The 18,163-nt window shown below is 35.9% G+C and overlaps 1 protein-coding gene across 2 annotated transcripts in view; it reads right to left on the bottom strand.

The window, feature by feature from the left end:
- The window catches only part of ZCCHC7 (zinc finger CCHC-type containing 7), a 230,835-nt gene extending 213,010 nt beyond the window's left edge, over positions 1-17,825 (bottom strand). Inside the window, exons 1-2 of one of the 2 annotated variants that reach the window (XM_079113549.1) lie at positions 17,688-17,825; positions 11,660-12,287 (exon numbers count right to left, since the gene is read on the bottom strand). In XM_079113549.1, the coding sequence (XP_078969675.1) occupies positions 11,660-12,266 (607 nt within the window). In that variant the 5' untranslated portion in view covers positions 12,267-12,287; positions 17,688-17,825. Of the gene's footprint in view, positions 1-11,659; positions 12,288-17,683 lie in introns of both variants that reach the window. The other variant, XM_079113550.1, reaches the window with a different exon arrangement.
- Positions 17,826-18,163: the final 338 nt, after the last annotated feature.

Raw genomic sequence — 18,163 nt, 5'->3', positions numbered from 1 at the left:
AAAAGGGGAAAAAGCACCACCTCACTGATTTCAGTAGGAATACGAAAAGTAAATGTTAATTTACTAATGCTTCCAAACTAACGAAATGGGCTCCTTGCCTATGTTAAAAGATTTTAAGAATCCAAGCTATGAGGAACCAAGTTGTATTTTAAAACATGTTCTACTTTGAATAGCCCTGCATAAAAAGAAAAAAAGCTAGTCATGTCCTTTGACTAACTTATAGTAGCTAGTCCAATTGAGAGAATAGTTTTATCTTCCATAAAACCATATAAAATACCCAATTGTGTTTTAAAGGAAAAGAAAGAGGAGATAGAGAAGCAAGAAAACAACCGAAGAAAATTATGACCTAGAAATTTTCCAACATCATTCTGGACAAATACAGCACATAAATACCCTTTTTCATTTAGGCTGATGTGGCTTCTGAAAAGATATGCTATTAAAATGTTTAATCCTATCTAGCCACATATAAACATCAATGGTACCATACAGTCTTAAGTTTCTATTAAGAGTTTCAGCTTCTATTCTTCCCTGTATTTAACCTGAACTTTAAATCCTATCCATTCTTCAAGACAAAGCTCAAAGAACTCCTTTTCAATTCAATCTTGTACAGTGCCTATCCACAGCAATCTTTTTTAAAAAGCCTATTACATTCATCTGGAATAATTATGTATTGTGCTGGGGCATCTCTTATATTTGTAGAAATGTATTTAACTCTGGTATTATAGTGAATTTTCCATGTTGTCATGCATTTTAAGGTTTCTAAAGGCAAGAACTACATGGTAATTCTTGAATCCCAACGTCTTAATGGTACAGTGGCTTGTACACTGTTGAACTCATTTTAAGCCTTCAGAACTAAGATTAATGACATAAGCTAGTGTATCATAAAATGTAACAAAATCAAATGTATCCAAGGAAAATACCATCCTACAGACATATTCAAAAACAACTTGGGTTTAAAAAGAAAAATAGCTGAGAACTTTCAACTCAAGAAACCAAGTGGAAGCTATAAACCTGTTCGCCACAATGATCATGAACCTATCTGGAAGTTGTGAGTTATATCAGACTATTTTCCTATTATATTAAATCTACCTGTTACTTCACTTTAGCTTTATAACCTTAATGAAATAAAATGCATTATATAACCAATAAAAAAATTAAGTTACCCAAAGTCACAGTCAAATACAGAGTTGTAACACCTAATATCATCACTAATTGAAAACCTATAACCATTACCTCATTCAGAACTGAACTTTAAACTGACACCTCAGGGATGACTAGGTTATCAACCAGATAAGTAGAAACTGACCCAAGCAGGGGAAAAATAGCATATATAAAGACCCAGCTCAAATAAAATATTGACATATCTGAAAAACTAAAAATTCAAATAGGTATCCCATTCTCCTCAAATTTTAATGTTTTATTTATTCTTGACTGAGTGCCTAATAAATACCAGAGACTCAGCAAATGCCCCTAAATGAGTTTTCCATCTAATAAAATTTACCTGAATTTTGTATTTGTATTTTAGGGGATCGAGTTGTGCAAGGCCCTGGGTTCAATTCCCAGTATTTGAAAAAAAAAAAATTTTAAAGTGTATTTTAGGGAGAAATGGAATCTGACACAAAAATAAGTTAAAACTTACTATCCTAAGTTAAAAGCCATAATTTGACTTCAATTTCAAAAGCCATGATTTTATCTTAATGAAGCCATGATTTGCCTTAAATTTCAAACAGTACCACGTAAAGAACACTACTCTAGGAGCTGGAGTTGTGGCTCAGTGGTAGAGAGCTTGACTCACATATGAGGCACTGGGTTCAAATCCTCGGTACATAAAAATAAAGGTATTAGGAAAAAAAAAGAACACTACTCTACAGAAAGGTGAACTGCAATTAAATTCATGTAAGATTTGTTAAGTATCTATGATGTGGCACATGTTGACAAACTAAAAGAGCAATGTGCGCAATGTGTATACTGAAGGAGCTCCATATTAATTCTAGTTAATGTAGCTCTACATTAATTCTACACATAATTCTGCACCATCACAGTCACAAACTAGGAACTAACAATGGCTTCCTTAACTCTTAAAAAAGGTATATTCCTGCTGAACAAGGAGAATCATAAGTTCAAGGTCAGACTGGGCAATTTAGCAAGTCACTATCTCACAATTAAAAAACAAAATTTAAAGGAACGGGGATGTAGCTCAGTGGTAGAGTGCTTGTCTAGCAGGTGTGATGCCCTGGGTTCAATCCCCAGTACCACAAAAAATAAATACAAAGATAGATAAATGAAAATGCTAATATTCCCCATTCTTCCATTTTTAAACCCTGAACTATTTAATTTTTGCTAAATCTAAATCATTACACTAAATGAGAAACACAAAGATGAACAAGAATAACGCATGCTTCTAGAAGCAGAATTAGACTATTGCTCATTTGCTTAAAATATATTTTAATTCTGTAACAAGTACAGAATTATTCATCAATTATTCCTCATTCACTTTCAAAAAGTATTACATGTCTAAGGTATCAGCTCACAGTAATATAGAAGATACAAAAAATAATTCACAGACCTATAAATAACAAATATCTTTACATAATAAGATGGAGTCATCTTCAGGTTATGCTTACTGTTAACAGCAAAAGTAAGGTAGAACCAAGTGTGATGGGATGTCATTTTTATTTAAGAAATGAAAATAGTACACACATATACATGTGTGTGTGTGTATATATGTATATATGTGTGTGTACACGCATATATACACATATTTGCTTATTTGCTTATTTTTTGTTTTAATGTTAAAGACAAAGCATTAATTTTCTCTTAATAGTTACCCATATGGGGAAGGTCAGGAATCGGGAAGAAACTTGGTTAGAAGGTAGGTTTCCCTGGATAAATTTTACCTTGTTTTGTTGATTTGAATTTGGAACCTTACATAAACTTTTTATATAATTATAAACCAAAATTAAACTTTAAAAGAGTAATCCTGTAAAATAAATATATCAAAAACAAAATGAAGCACATGAACCTAACTGCCTATCAAGTTGATAACATAACTAGAGAAAGAAAAACCTAAATTAACAAGCTTGTAGATCTAACTACTAATTCATAAGAAACAGAAGACAGTGGAACAGATGAAAGAGTACTACTACATGGCGAGGAATGTAGCTCAATGGTAGACTGCTTGCCTAGCGTGCACTAAAGAAGCCCTGGGTTCCACCCCCAGTACCATGAAAATAAAACAAACAAACAAAAACTACAAAATAAAGACTACACTAAATTCTAGAGCAAAAACAATCCAATTACTACAACAATTATATTACAAAAATTAAAAATAAAAGAGATAAAGGGAGAAACTACAAATTAAAGGATACTTACCAACCAATTATAATATACAGCTCAGATATAATTCAACTAAACTGTAAGAAAAAATTAGAAGCAAATCCAGGAAATTTTAACATTGACTGGATACTTAATAAAAGATTTACTATCTATTTGTTTAAGTGTGATAATGATATGATTGTATTTTTTAAAAAGAATCTTTACCTTTTGGAAGGGTATACATAGTGGGATATACATTTCTGTGTGTGCATATTTAAACAAGTGAAACGACTTATATCTATAGTTTGCTTCAAAATAATACAGGGACGTGGAGTTATAAACAAGAAAAGAATAGTCATAGGTTGATAATTACTGAAGGTAGTTTATGGGACACTGGAGTCCATTATAACATTCTATTTTTGCATACTTTAAAATTTCCATAACAAGGACTGGGGTTGTAGCTCAGTGGTAGAGCATTTGCCTAGCACGTGTGAGGCACTGGGCTCAATCCTCAGCACCACATAAAAATAAATAAATAAATAAAGGTATTGTGCCCCACTACAATTAAATTTTTAATTTTCCATAATAAAACATTTAAAAGTTAATATCTCTTCTCTATCCAGGAAAATAAATTGTTGATTATTTCTCCATAATTCCTAAAGCATTTACTATCTCCCTTCATTATTTGGTTGTCTTATACACGTAAATCCACAAAAATCACTCTGTAAATTAAAAAACATCTGATTTCCTTTGGTACATCTTTTCTTCAAAAAAGAGATATGCTTTTCTAATGTGTTAACTCCCCCATCCAGTTTTGCTTTTGAAACTTTGTTATCCATGATCAAATAATTAAATGGAAAATGTCAGGATAATTAATTAATCTTAAAATTATGTGTCATTCTGAATATCATGATAAAATCTTGCACCAACTTGCCCTGTTACCTGGGATGTGAATCATCCTTTTGTTCAGAATATTCATGCTGTATATATTACCCACTCATTAGTCATTTAGTAGCTATTTTAGTTCTCAGGTCAACTGTAGGAGTATCCCAGTGCTTGTGTCAAATAAACTTTATCTTACTTAATAATGGCCCCAAAGCTCAAGAGTAATGAAACTGACATGTAGGATATGCCAAAGAGAAAACATAAAGTGCTTTCTTTAAGTGAAAGGTGTATCACATGCTGAGATGGCTAAAATGTATGGTGAGAACAAATCTGTGAAATTGTGAAGAAAAAAAATTTTGTGATAGTTTTGCCATCACACTTCAAATAACAAATTTTATAGTCACACTGAAATAAGTACTAGAATAGTTATAAAACGTGTGGGTCTCTGTGTGTGTATTCTTTTCTTTTTTTTTAAATAATAACTTTGTTCTATTTAGTTTTGTATGTGGTGCTGAGGATCAAACCCAGTGCCTCCAGTGCAAGCACTCGACCACTGAGCCACAATCTCAGTCCAACAGTGTAGTCTTAAAACTATCTATCTTATTACTAGATATTATTGTTATCTCTTACTGAGCCTAATTTGTAAATTAAATTTACCACAGGAATGCATATGGGGAAAAAACAGGATTTGGTACTATCCACAGTTTCAGGCATCCACTGAAGGTCCTGAAATTCATCCTTGAGGATAAAGGGAGATACTATATATGAGAATTTTAAAAATCAGTCCTACTGAGTAGGTAGGACTTTAAGAAAAACAAATGACAGATCAAACACAGTTCTTATAAAAAAGACTTAGCATGCACAAGGCCCAGGGTTTGATCCCCAATACAGGGGCAGGGAAAAAAGTCTTAGAAAGGGTAACGAAAGTAAAGAAAATGAAGCCCAGACCTTACAAATAAATTCTACAGTAAAAAGAGCTGATGGCTTTAAGTATCCAGTACTGATGACCTATGTTTCTGTGTTTTAGCAAGAATTTATGACAGGCAAAGCCACCATCTATAATTATGGGAACTGAAAAAGATTAGGCTATGAAGTAAGTGTTACACATTTCTAGTCTCAATGGATCCTCAAAAAGTTATATCAACAGTTTCAGATAAAAAATGAGAAAAGGGTTGAAAACTTAGATAAAGTAAAGAAAGGAAATAAATGCTTCATAATTGTATATTATCTGCCAGTAAAGCAGAATAAATGTTTCAGTATCTCACTGAAATTTAACAGGGGAGAACCTAAAGTTTTCACAGAGGTAGTGCTATACTCATTAACATAAATAATAGCAAATGCAAACTATATATGCATCATGTAGTCGTCTATAGGTTTATGCACAATCTCAAATTCACTAATCCTATTTATTTAGAAAGTGCAAGTTTTCAACTACATCAATCATCAGAATTTTGAGAGACTTAACTCCTATGGTTAAAAGACTTCTTACAAAATAACTTAGCTTCTTATTATATTCTATCACTTCAATGAAATAAGTCACTTAAACTAAATTATGTCCTTTATATTCTACATAGAGCAGATGCCCAATAAATGTTTGATGATTTAGCTATTTTTGGAATCAAACTAATACATATGTCAAAGAATTACTCCAAATATTATAAGGCTTATGAGTATGACAAAGACCTGCCATGAAAGAGTTTGGGATTTTTCTCTTGTGCCAAATGGCTGTTTTAAACATGCCACAGTAGCCAGGTACTATGATACACAACTGTAATCCTTACAACTCAGAAGGCTGAGACAAGAGGACAGCAAGTTTAAGTCCAGCCTGGGCAACTTAGCAAGACCCTGCTTCAAAAGTAAAAAATTATAAATTCTGGGAATGTGATAGAATGCTCCTGCATTCGAACCCCAGTACCACCAAAAAAAAAAAAAAAACAAAACAAAACAAAAAAGCAGCAGCCACACTTTTGGCAGTTTGCCTGGGGTGGGGGATGAGTACACATAATAGTTACTGATGATGTTTATAACAATCAGCATTTCAAACGCATGCCAGAATTTCTACATACTTCCACTAACATGAAAAAAATCTTCTAAAATTATTACATGACCTAGATCTATCCCAGATCTATATATGAAAGGGATAATGACTGAAGAGTAACAAAACACTCAAACAGGTATCATTCCAGAATATATTATTTATTAGTTGGAAAGAAACAGAATTATAGCATTAACAGATCAAGGAAATAAAATAGAAGATACGTATTTGAGTATTTGAATATAAAAATGAGTCAAGCAAGTTAATCTGCAGAATTAGTTTCAATTTGATTGGATCAAAAGACAAGTCCTAAGGTCAAAGAGTAGGGATAAACAGCATTATAGATAAAGATACAATGAATGTCTAAAATTACTTATGTTTTGTGTCAATTATTTTATATCACAGGAAAAGTGGTATAAATTTATAAACACACACACACTAAACTTTACCTATTAGGATGAATTAGTTTTTCAAAAACATCATAAATGGATAAAAAATATAAAAAATTTAATATTTTTAAAAAGCCACACTACAAAAATGGAAGTCAACACAAACTATAACCATATAAACCAAAATACTAGGAGACAAAAATAAGAGTAACAAAGTGCCCGCCAGCACATCAAACAATGTGAAACATGACAAGTCACTATAAAAAAACAATGCGGTTGCCAGTTGCATTACAGTGGTGCAAACCTGTAATTCCAGCGGTTCAGAAGGCTGAGGCAGGATGACTGTAAGTTCAAAATTGGCCTCCGCAACTTAGCAAGGCCTGAGCAACTCAGCAAGACCCTGTCTCTAAAAGGCTGGGGATGTAGCTCAGAGGTTAAGTGCCCCTGGGTTCCATCCCTGGTACCAAACTGCCCCCCCCGCAAAAAAAAAAACACAAAACAAACAACAAGAAAAAAACCAATACAGTTAACTAGAACTGTTGCAATATAAGAGAATGTAAAATGGTGCAGCCACTATGGAAAACAGTTTATGGGTTCCTCAATAAATTAAACAAAATTACCAGCAATTTCATTCTTAAGCCTATACTTCAAAGAACTGAAAGCAGGTATTTAAATAATTTGTACATAAATTTCTATAGCAGCACTATTCATAATAGCCAAAGAATGGAAACAACCCAGAAGTACATCAACAGATGAAGAGATAAACAAAATACTTAATACAATGGAATAGTATTCAGTCTTAAAAAGTAATAAAGAACTGATACATGCTACAATATGCAAGGGCCTCCAAAACATTAATCTAAGTGAATAAAGACAAAAGGTCACATACTGGATTATTCTCATTTATATGAAACATCAAAAACAGATGAATCCATAGAAACAGAAAGCATATTAGTGGTTGCCAGTGACTAAAGGAAGCTGGGGAATAGGGAATGACTGCTTAATGGTTGCAGGATCTCCTCTGAACATAATACAAATGCTTCTGAACTAACAGAGCTAATGCTGACACAACCCTGTAAAAGTTCTAAATACCACCAAACTAAATAAACACTATAAAATAGTAGATGTTATGTTTCACTTCAATAAAATTCAAGGACTCCCCCCCAAAAAATATAGTTTAAGAACAGATGTTTCTTGTTTATAACACAAAATATTAAAGTTGTTCTCCCAGAGATTTCTTTAATACCTGATTGCCAACCTTCTTTTTAATCTATAAAACATATTTTATATCCATCAATTTCTTTCCTTCAGAATCCTCATTTCCACATGATTCAGTCGCCTCTTATTCCATTATTACCCTCTTACCAATCCTTCATTTTGTCCTAAGAAATCCCTTTTTTATCGAGTCAGCTCCCAGTTAACTTGCTCCTTTTTCTGTTCCCCAGGTTTGACTTCAAAGCCATCATTAACTTTTTTTCTGATCCAATACCACGTTATGTCCATATTCCCACCTAAAGCTCTCTAATTCATATCTTCCTTGCTATTTTCACTACCAGTACCTAGCTTAATTCTGTCCCCATTGCTGTTAGTGCAGATTACTACAAAAGAAAACCCATCCCCCACCCATCTTGATAATTCCTAACTGTGCAATTCAATTTTCACATAATCCCCAGAATTCTTTCCAAAATAAAAAGGATGAACATGTTACTCTCCTGCTTAAAATCCTTCAATAGCTATAGAACTTTCAGGATAGATTTGTTTTGTTTTTGTTTGTTTTATAGTCCTGAGGAATCAATCCAGGGGTACTTTTAACCACTGAGCTACATCCCCAGATTATCTTTATTTTGAGACAAGGTTTTGCTAAGTTGCCCAGCAAAATCATGATCCTCCTGCCTCTTCCTCCTGGGCAGACAGGATTATAGCTACCAGGCCTGGATTTCAAGATATTTTTTTTTAAATGGACACAGGAAGCCCCCTTATGTGCTGGGCACCATGGCCTCACTGCACTTATAATCCCTCACTCCCCAACTATCACTCTATAAATCAGATTAAAATACTTGCACATCCCCAAAGTCACTGTTTTCATTCTGCAATGTTTTTGTACCTGCTGTCCTCTTCTCCTAAAACCTTCCATTCCAAACCACCCCTCATCTTCTTCTCTTCAAGACTCAACTCTGACATTGTGGTCTCCAACAAGTCTTTCCCTACTCTCCAATTTGAAATAAATGTCTTTCCATATTTCCATGCCAAACTGTAACTTTTTTTTTTTTTTTTTTGGTGAGGGGGGATCCAAACTATATAGTTAGTTCCTTTTAAGACTGTCCTTCCTTTCCATGACCCAACATTTACACAATATAATAAACAAATCACTTCCACATGCCTCCTTTTTAATTGAAAACTACCTTTTGCCAACAATGCCAAGAAAGTAATAACTCTCTCTTATGGAAATCTTAGCTCCAACTGACTCCCCTCCTGTCAATCAACAGAAGAATGGCCATCCTGCTCCACTCTACACTGCCACAATATGTCCATCATCTATCACCACTTAACTAGTTCTTGAGATCTATATCATCAGTCAGTCTCTCCACATTCTCATGACCATCATTTACTACAGGCATGACACAGTTCCAAATCCCTCCATGAGGTTAGCACTTGTCCCTTTTTTCACAACCTATCTATACCCTGCCATCAACTTTAGCATCTCTACAGATTCTGAGTATGTGTGTGGTGGAGGAATGGGGGTGGTACTGGGGATTGAACCCAGAGATACTCTACATTTAAGCTATACCCCAGCACTTTTTATGGTTTATTTTGAGTTGCCCAGACTAGCCTTGAACTTGTGATCCTCCTGCCTCACTCTCCTGTGCAGCTGGAATTAAAGATGTGTGCCACCCAAGCCCAACTTTCTACAGATTCTTAAACCAGAAGAGAGTTGGTTTCAAAGGAAAAATAACAAGCTTTTTTTTCAATATATTAAATCTGAAACAACAGTATAATACCCAAATGGAGTTATTCAAAAAATTGTACATGAAGAACTTGAACTCAAGAAAATAGTTAAGGAGATACCAACAAACACAAAAGTGACTAATGAAACTAGGTGTGAGCTCAGGAGAAGACAATCTAGAGAAAGAAGAGACTAAATGCTTATTTTGACCTTCTACAATTTTATGCCTAACACTGGATGATTTGGTTTCTGTCACCTTGCACCAGGCTACCAAGTGTTTCTGGGGAAAAAAAATTATGGAATCTTTCAAAGTGAACTCATTACAAGCTCATATTATTTCAATCTTGACTGAATACTATTTCTAAGCAATTCTTTTTTTCTCTTATTGCTGATCTGTTAGCACAATGATTTCAAATCCATGAGTTTCAGGCTCCAAGGGAGCTATACAGTTAGTTACCACAATGAGTACCAAGAGGCATACATTATTAAAAGACTATCTCCCACATATATTTATTAACATTTCTCAACTGTGCAGTCGATAAAATATAAAGTCATTTAAAAGACTACTAGCAGCTATTTACTAATATGCATTTTCTCAATTACCAAATACTAACTGTTTTAAAGTAGTTGTCTTCTTCAAAATATTAGGAACCACTGCCAAAGAGTGGTACCCATAGCACTTAAACATCCTTTGCACACCATAAGCTAATAATGTGAAACACCAATTATCCTCTGCCCATTCTCACTTCTGCTTTCACTTTCCCACAAAAATCAAACACATCCTTATATTGTTCCCTTATCCACCTCAATTCATCTCAATTTTTTCTTTCTTCTCTACTGCTACAAATAGTTGGCCACTTAGCAACTTTGAAGACTAATGACACATACATACACTCAATCTCACCTCTTACTTCACCTCACTATACCAACCATCAAACAAGTTTAGTCTCTTCAAGTTTCCTCCTTTCTTCCTAAAAACGTTATCAGATCTCCTTTATTCTGACAACCCTACTTGATTCTGCTGTATGTTAAGACTACTAATCTATCTTTTTTTCTTTTTTCTGTCAAATGGAATCATGTGCCAGCTACCTGTTTTTGTAAATAAGATTAAAACAGTCATCTCGTTTCTTTAGGCACTAAGGCTACTTTTCCACAGAAGCAAAGTTCAATATTTCAAGAAATCTGATGGCCTAGAAGCCTAAAATATTTCTGATTCCTTTAAAAAAAAAAAAAAAAAAAAAAAAGTTTGCTGTTTCCTGGAGATTCAAGCATGATCTACATTCAATATCATCTAAGGACAGGAGGGTGACACTACAGGTTTTGAAGCAGCAGTAAAGAACCATGAGCAAAGGTGCATCTCAACAGTAGTATACAGGGCAGATATATAAGAAGACTATTTAGAAAACTATCACAAGGGACTTGGCATTAGGCATAAAAGGAGAGAAATAAAGGGAAGGAACTTTTTAAAGGAATAGGCATTAAGACTTAAGCTTGTGACAGAAGAAACACCACCAAAAAGTTTAATCCTCAATGATGTGGCTCTTGGAATTTGCATTCTCTCCTACAAACTACTCTAGAGGCTTTCAGTTTTTCATATTTGCCTATCTTACTGGCTTGGGAGTTCCTAAAATCCTAATACTAAAACCATATTTTCTATGTACCAGTCATTCCCCATGCTTGCTATGTGGCTAATACCTGGTTAAGCAAAACACTTCAGAAGTAGTTCAAAAGAGTTGGCCAAATGCAAGCACAAGGTCAATGTCAAAAGTACATGGAGTACTCACCTGTGGTACCAAGCAGAGAGAGAAGAGTACTAAGATTTCAGGTCCAGAACTGGCTCTAGCCAAACAGGAAAAAGCAGCTATGAATGTGTTTATAGCAGAAGCAGAGTGTCTTTGGTACTCTGACATACTTTTTCTGATGTTCAAAGAGACCACCATTAAAGTAGACTCTGGTAAGAAAGTCTCATGAGAAACAAGACCAAAAGGTGAAGAATTAAGGAGCAGACCCTACTGGTCTATTGTCTAGGAAAAGTAGTCCTCCTTATTAAAGATGATTATTACTTTTCAAAATGGCCTATATAATACTAACCTTCAGTAACAGAGTTTTCACATCCCACAAGGTTGAGAAGGATATCATCATCTTTATCATCTACTTCACATCCCAGTAGCATCCAGCTTTCCACATTATCACTTTCTGAAATGATGCTCTCTTCTTCACTTGAACTGACCTCTATAATCATTACCTCTCGGAGTACGGTTGATCTCTCTTCAGGTTTAGGTTTCTCAATATTCCTCTTGGATTTCTTATCAGCCAACTCATTAGAGTGAGAAGAAGCAGAACCACCTTGGGTCTTTTCTTGTGCTTGGACCCTAATATTCTTTCTTTTACATCTATAAATACTATCTTCATCAGATAAAGTGATGACGTCTGACCCATCTGATAGCTGGATGACCTCACTATCTGAAACAACAATTAAGTTCTTCTGATTTGGTTTACTACTTGATGATTCAGAACTCCCAAAGTTCTTTTCTTCATGTCCTTCCTCCCTAATGGCATTACCAAGATCTTGGGCATAATGAACTTGACTGTAGAGTTGAAATTCCACCTCACTATCAACACTCAGTTCACTAGATGACTCTTCACGATAAAGGTCATCTTCATATGCTTCTATAGTCTCGAAGCCACCAAACATCATGGAAAGTTGGTAACCTTAATGCTGTAAAAGAGAAAAGCCATACAAAGAAGATATTTTAAAAGTTCAGACCTCGTGAGGTTAGCGCATATCAGTCTGTAGCACCAACTTCTACATGAAGGCCATCACTTCTCTCCAATATATTAAAGCCCTTTTTCTTGTAAGACAGCTTTTTTCCACAAATTTCTAAATCATATTATGACCCACTGTAATAATGCCCTCAAATGAAAATAATACTCTTAAAAGAGAATTACTACCAACCAGTTGTTATAGTTATTAATGGGAATGTCATAATTCATAGGTACACCAGAAAAGAAAAAAGGTTGAGACCCACTGCTTGACACTGAACACTAATTCTCCAAAATGTTAAAAATTGCAAAAAGATTTTAAGTAGTACTAGAGGTGTAGCTCAGTGATAAACTTGCCTAGCACATCAGAGGCCCTGGGTTTAATCCCTAGTACCACAAAAGATAAATAGATTTTAAGTCTCTCTCATTATTCCATTCATTCTTCATCTCTTCTTGGGCCCTGGATTCAATCCCTAGTATTACCAAAAAAAAAAAAAAAAAAAAAAAAAAAAAAAGTAAGTATCTCTCACTATTCCATTCATTTTTCTTCTCCTCCTTGGTTCTGGTTCTTTATTTTCTCTTTTCAGGTATACTTTCTCATACAGGAATATTACTTCAACTATGATTAAATCCATAATAGGAAGTCATTATCATAGTGTTTAAGTATAGGTATTTATTCTGAACTTTTAAATTAATCTAAAGGGCTAGGGGTGTAGCTTAGTGGTAGAGCACCTGCCTAGCATGTTAGCATGTGTGAAGCCTGCATTCAATCCCCAGCACCACCAAAAAAAAAAAAAAAAAAAAAAAAAAAAAAAAAAGATGGCCTTCTAATCCTTGGCCAAAAGAACATAGCTTAAAAATCTGATAAACCTACTTACTTCCATGCTAGTTATAAAAATGTATATGAAATGCAAACTCAGTAAAGACCTGAAGTTGAGGCAAAACTCCTGGCTTTGGGAATAAATGCATACAGAAAAAAACTTTACTTTCCTATTAGGCACATATTAAATCCTGCTCATCTTCCAACTCAGCTTTAACACCACTTCCCACCAGGCTAAATAAAGCCCTATATAGGTTTCCATAATGCTTTACATTTCAAAATATTCATCACATTTTTAATTACTTATTCAATGTAAATGTCCCAGAAACAGATCAGAAACCCCAGGAGGGCAAGAACCTATGTACTTTATTTCAAACAAAGGATCACCAAAACCAATCGGAGAAACTGATATTTTGGGGGACATCTATAAATGTCTGTTGAATTAATGAATGAATAAATGAATCATATTATCAGACATTTGTTCTTCAGCCCTGATAAAGCTAGTATGTGCCTAGAATACAGAAATTATGGAGAGAATTTCTCAGTTGTTACCAATGTTCTAAAGACTTAAATTTCTTACCATCAACCAAAAATGTACACAGCAGATGTTTAAACTGGGTAGTAATGGAATACTGATCAAAATGAGAGCTTTAGAAAAGTAAGTTGTATTTGCTTAAAAACCATGCCAGGAAGAAGGGCACACACCTGTAATCTTAGCTACTTGGGAGACTAAGGTACAAAAATCTTGAGTTTGAGGCCAGCCTGGGCAACTTAGGGAGAACACGTCTCAAAATGGGGGCTAGGGCTGGGGTTGCAGCTCAGCAGCAGAGTGTTTTCCTAGCATGTGTGAGGCACTGGGATCGATCCTTAGCACCACGTAAACATAAAAAATAAAATAGGGACATTCTGCCCATCTACAACTACAAAATAAAAATTTTTAAAGGGCTGGGGATGTACCTCAATGTTAGAGTCCCCCTGGATTAAATCTCTATTATGGGGTACAGGTGAGGTGGCCTAGCCTACAACACATCATGGATGCCCTAGAAAAACAGTAACAATGCCAATTTATTCTTTCTTCCATTTTCAGATACACAGATAAAATTAAGAGAGAATAATTATCTTCTTATTTTCTCATTCTCTGCCCAAAATGTCAGGGTACTGTGATGGCAGTTTTGGTCACAAAAGGAGCTGACCCCAAAAACCAAATGAACAAGAGCCAAAAATGCACATACTCTTTGTTTTCCAGAAATAAAGAAACCAACTTTTAATGTCTTTTTTCTTCTAAAAGTTACAATACATCTGTTCCCCTGTGTACTTTCAGGTTGCTATGCAGTTATTGTCATAAAAGTTGAATGTGACTGTCTGAATAATAATGCTCATAGCACTTATCAGTTTATATTGAAATGTTAGCCTCAGAGGAATTCAAATAAAAGATGAATCCTTTCCTTTTTATTTAATAGGTAAATTAATTCTAAAAGAAGGCAAAGGAATTATGCTTTCTTCAAAATCCTCACTGGATCCATCCTGAGGATCCAGTGTGGACTTAAGATAAAACATAATTCCAGTGCAGCACAGAAAAAATTAAAAAGCTAAATTACAGAGTTACAAATTTGTACTACTCTTGGAGCCATCCCAAAGGAAGGGGATTAAGAATAGAGCCATAGGCACACCTGTGAATGTATGCCAAAAATAAACTACAGAACCATAATAAAAACTGACTTCCTTGGGTCTAAGGATTTATCTCCTTCCCTGAAATGTAGAAAAATGAATTTAACAATTTAGCCCCTATGGCCTTTAAGAGGATTTTGTACCTTCTGTACTTGAAAATTGTGCTCTGGCATAACATGCTCTCTTCTATTTATGTAGTTTATGTATGCCAGGGTTAAGGTTTGCCTTAGGCTGTTTTGGTTTGTTACTATTTTAATTACATTTGAATGCATTTATTTTTAAAAAATATACTCAGAGATGAACATGAGATAAAATATATCTAGAGTAAACATATATATATACATACACATATATATCCCTCCAGAGTATCTCTCTCTCTACATATCTGTGTGTGTGTGTGTATATATATGTACACACATATATATATATATGTCCCTCAACTCAGAAAGTTTTCTCAGTTTTTTTGATCACTGCGCATGATTCTCAAGTCTACTCAACTAGATAGCAAAAGGCTCTTATGATAGTCACAAACTTTTAAATCTGGAGGGGACATTTTGGATCATTTCACACAACCCCCTCAATTTACATATAGAAAACTGACATCCAAAGAGATAAGAAATAAGGAGGCCCACCCAAGGTCTGGCAGCTGGCTAAGAATACAGCTAGAGGGCTGGGGTTGTAGCTCAGTGGTACAGTGCTTGCCTAGCATGTGTGAGGCACTGGGTTCGATCCCCAGCACCACATATAAATAAATAAAATAAAGGTATTGTGTACATCTACAACTAAAAATACTCTTTCAAAAAAAGAATACAGCTAGAACTGATGACTCACATTTTTCTGACTCAATCAAGCACTAATATTTGAAATAAAAATTTCAAAATAATTTCAAATGAAGTTTGCTATGTGTGCATTGGCTCTAACACCTAAATTTATCTCATGCATATCTACTTTACTTCCCACTGGAGTATGCAAACTTTCAGAGGCATTTTCATTAAGAAAAAGCATACATTTAAATTTTACCACCCAAGAACCTCAAAGACTTTATCAACACTATTACTAAAAAGGAGGCTTCTATATAAGAACCTAAAACATCACAGAAATGTGAATTAAACTTATCTGAAGAATTAAAATGATGTATCAAATATAAATTTTGACAGCTTTTGCTGTCAAAAGAGGGAGTAGTATTCATTCACTGACTTTTTTTTAAAACAACACAACTTAAGTTTATTTAAGCTTTCAGAATTTACTTATACAATCTTTTAAGCCAATGCTTCTGCTCTAACAGTCTACCTACTGGTCATTCCAGACATTTTGCTCTTTTTTCCATCCAAAACATTTTTAGTTAAGATGTTCCTTCTTAAGTCAGAAGCATTCATCTCAGGCAGATTTAAACAAAATCCACAATTTGCTTGCTTGATTTTTGCAGGGCTGGGGATTGAACCCAGAGCCTTAAGCATGCTAGGCAAGCTCTCTACCACTGAACTACATCCCCAGTCCCACAGCTTGATATTTAAATCCAGTTTCCACTGGAAAAATGATTTCTACATAATTTATCTAAACTTAAAATTTTTGACTGACTCTTTCGTGCTGTCCTGACAATAACAATGGATTAAAATTCCTGTCCATTTTTCAAATGTGACACTTTGAATCAAATATGACTTAAGGATCTATATGTGTGAAAGAATGGTCACAAAAAAGAGAAAGAACACAGTATCGAGATGAGAAAATTATGCTTAATTTATTGTGATAAATCCCAGCTGTTCCTGGAATACATAAAAGGTTTTTACAAGAACTAAACCCTATCTGGAAACACTTCCATTACCTTTCTCTCAACTCTTCTCCTTGTGCCAAGTCTCTTACCCCTAGGCGCTGTCCAATAATCTCCGTTCCCTCGTACAATCCGCACTTCCAAATCTTTTTCAGTTCATTCCCCACCCTCAGATTCTCCTGATAACAGCAATAATACTAAACTTGTCCCCAAAGCACAGCACTGCCTTAAATATACACTGTTCACTTAGAAGTCTTTAAGTATTCAAAACAAAGTCAAGAGCTTTTGAAGGAACCTGAATTATCAAATAAACGCTCTGATTTTATACTTGGGAGAAACCGGTCCAAAGAAATGTATTCAATGAGCTATAAACGTCCTAAGATTTCCTAATTCAACCCTTTAATCTGAAATAATCGTAAATTCAGCCTAAAGAAGAGATTTGTAGAGTCACCAGCAAGTCAGTGGTGGAGACATGGCTAGAACCCAGGCCTACTAACGCCCAGCCAGTTTTCCAAATGCACCAGCAGCAATTCCCTAAAGTTTAAAGCAACGATTGGCTAACAAGATGTGGGGGATAAAAAGAATCTTAGGGAATATAATTCAAGTCTCCTTGTTTTACATGAGGGAAAGGTTACAGCTCCCGATATTTTTCTGGTCCCACAGCGGCAGCTTCTGACAGTAGAGGCTGGAGTCAGACCAGGACCATCGGTCCTCAAAGGCCGAACTCGGCCTCGGTGCAGCAGGACCTCGGCGTTTGACTGACCGGCTTCCCTAGAACAGGGGAACATTGTGGGGCGTCAGGCGAACCAGGCAGAAAAGCCGGCCCTTCGCAGACTATCAACCCCCAGTCCTTCTTGAACCACGGCCTCGGGCCGTGGAAGGGCAGGGAGTTGCAGGCAACCAAGCCTGTCAGCCGAGCCGCGCGGGGCAGCACGCGGCTGAGGAGCCATGGGTTGCGCCCTGCCACAAGTGAAGAGGGACCCGGGTGCGGTGGCCAACGAAGGAGCACGCGCTAGTTCCACAGCCCAGCGGGCAAGGCGGAGGGCGGGCAAGGGTCCCCCTGTCGCGGAAGACGTGGGGTCCGTCACACACATACTCACTGCCGCGGCTGCGACCAGGAAGCACCAACCAGGAACCAAAACGCGTAGAGGAACGGGGAGGGGCGAGGACAAATGAGGTAAGGAAGCCGCGTCCGCGCGGACCCGGGAGGAGGGAAGACACTTCCGGGAAAACACAGCTCTCGGCAGTCGTTCTTCCGTCCCCGCCCACCACCTGGACCCTTTGTGCGCATGCGTAGAAACTGTTAACCCTTTCTCTTCCTCGCTGGTAATCTTTTTGGTTCACTTAATTTGCTTTGCTCCTTCCCCTTAACTCCTTCTTTTGAAAAATAACTAGATCCATCTATTATGGAGTGCATTTTGTTTAAATGACTTGCACGAGAGAGCTGCTACTTACAGAGCAAAAGCAGGGGGAGCTCCCGCCCACTGTGCCTGCGAGAAAACTACCACTCCCATAATGCCTCAGGGAGGGTTTCAGGACAGGCTCCACCTCCTTCACGCCGGAGGGACCCCGCCCC

Source organism: Sciurus vulgaris (genome assembly GCF_902686455.1).
Source record: "Sciurus vulgaris genome assembly, chromosome: 15".
Taxonomy (NCBI): domain Eukaryota; kingdom Metazoa; phylum Chordata; class Mammalia; order Rodentia; family Sciuridae; genus Sciurus; species Sciurus vulgaris.
Note: the sequence above shows the minus strand (reverse complement) of the source record. Positions and strands in the feature narration are given on the sequence as shown.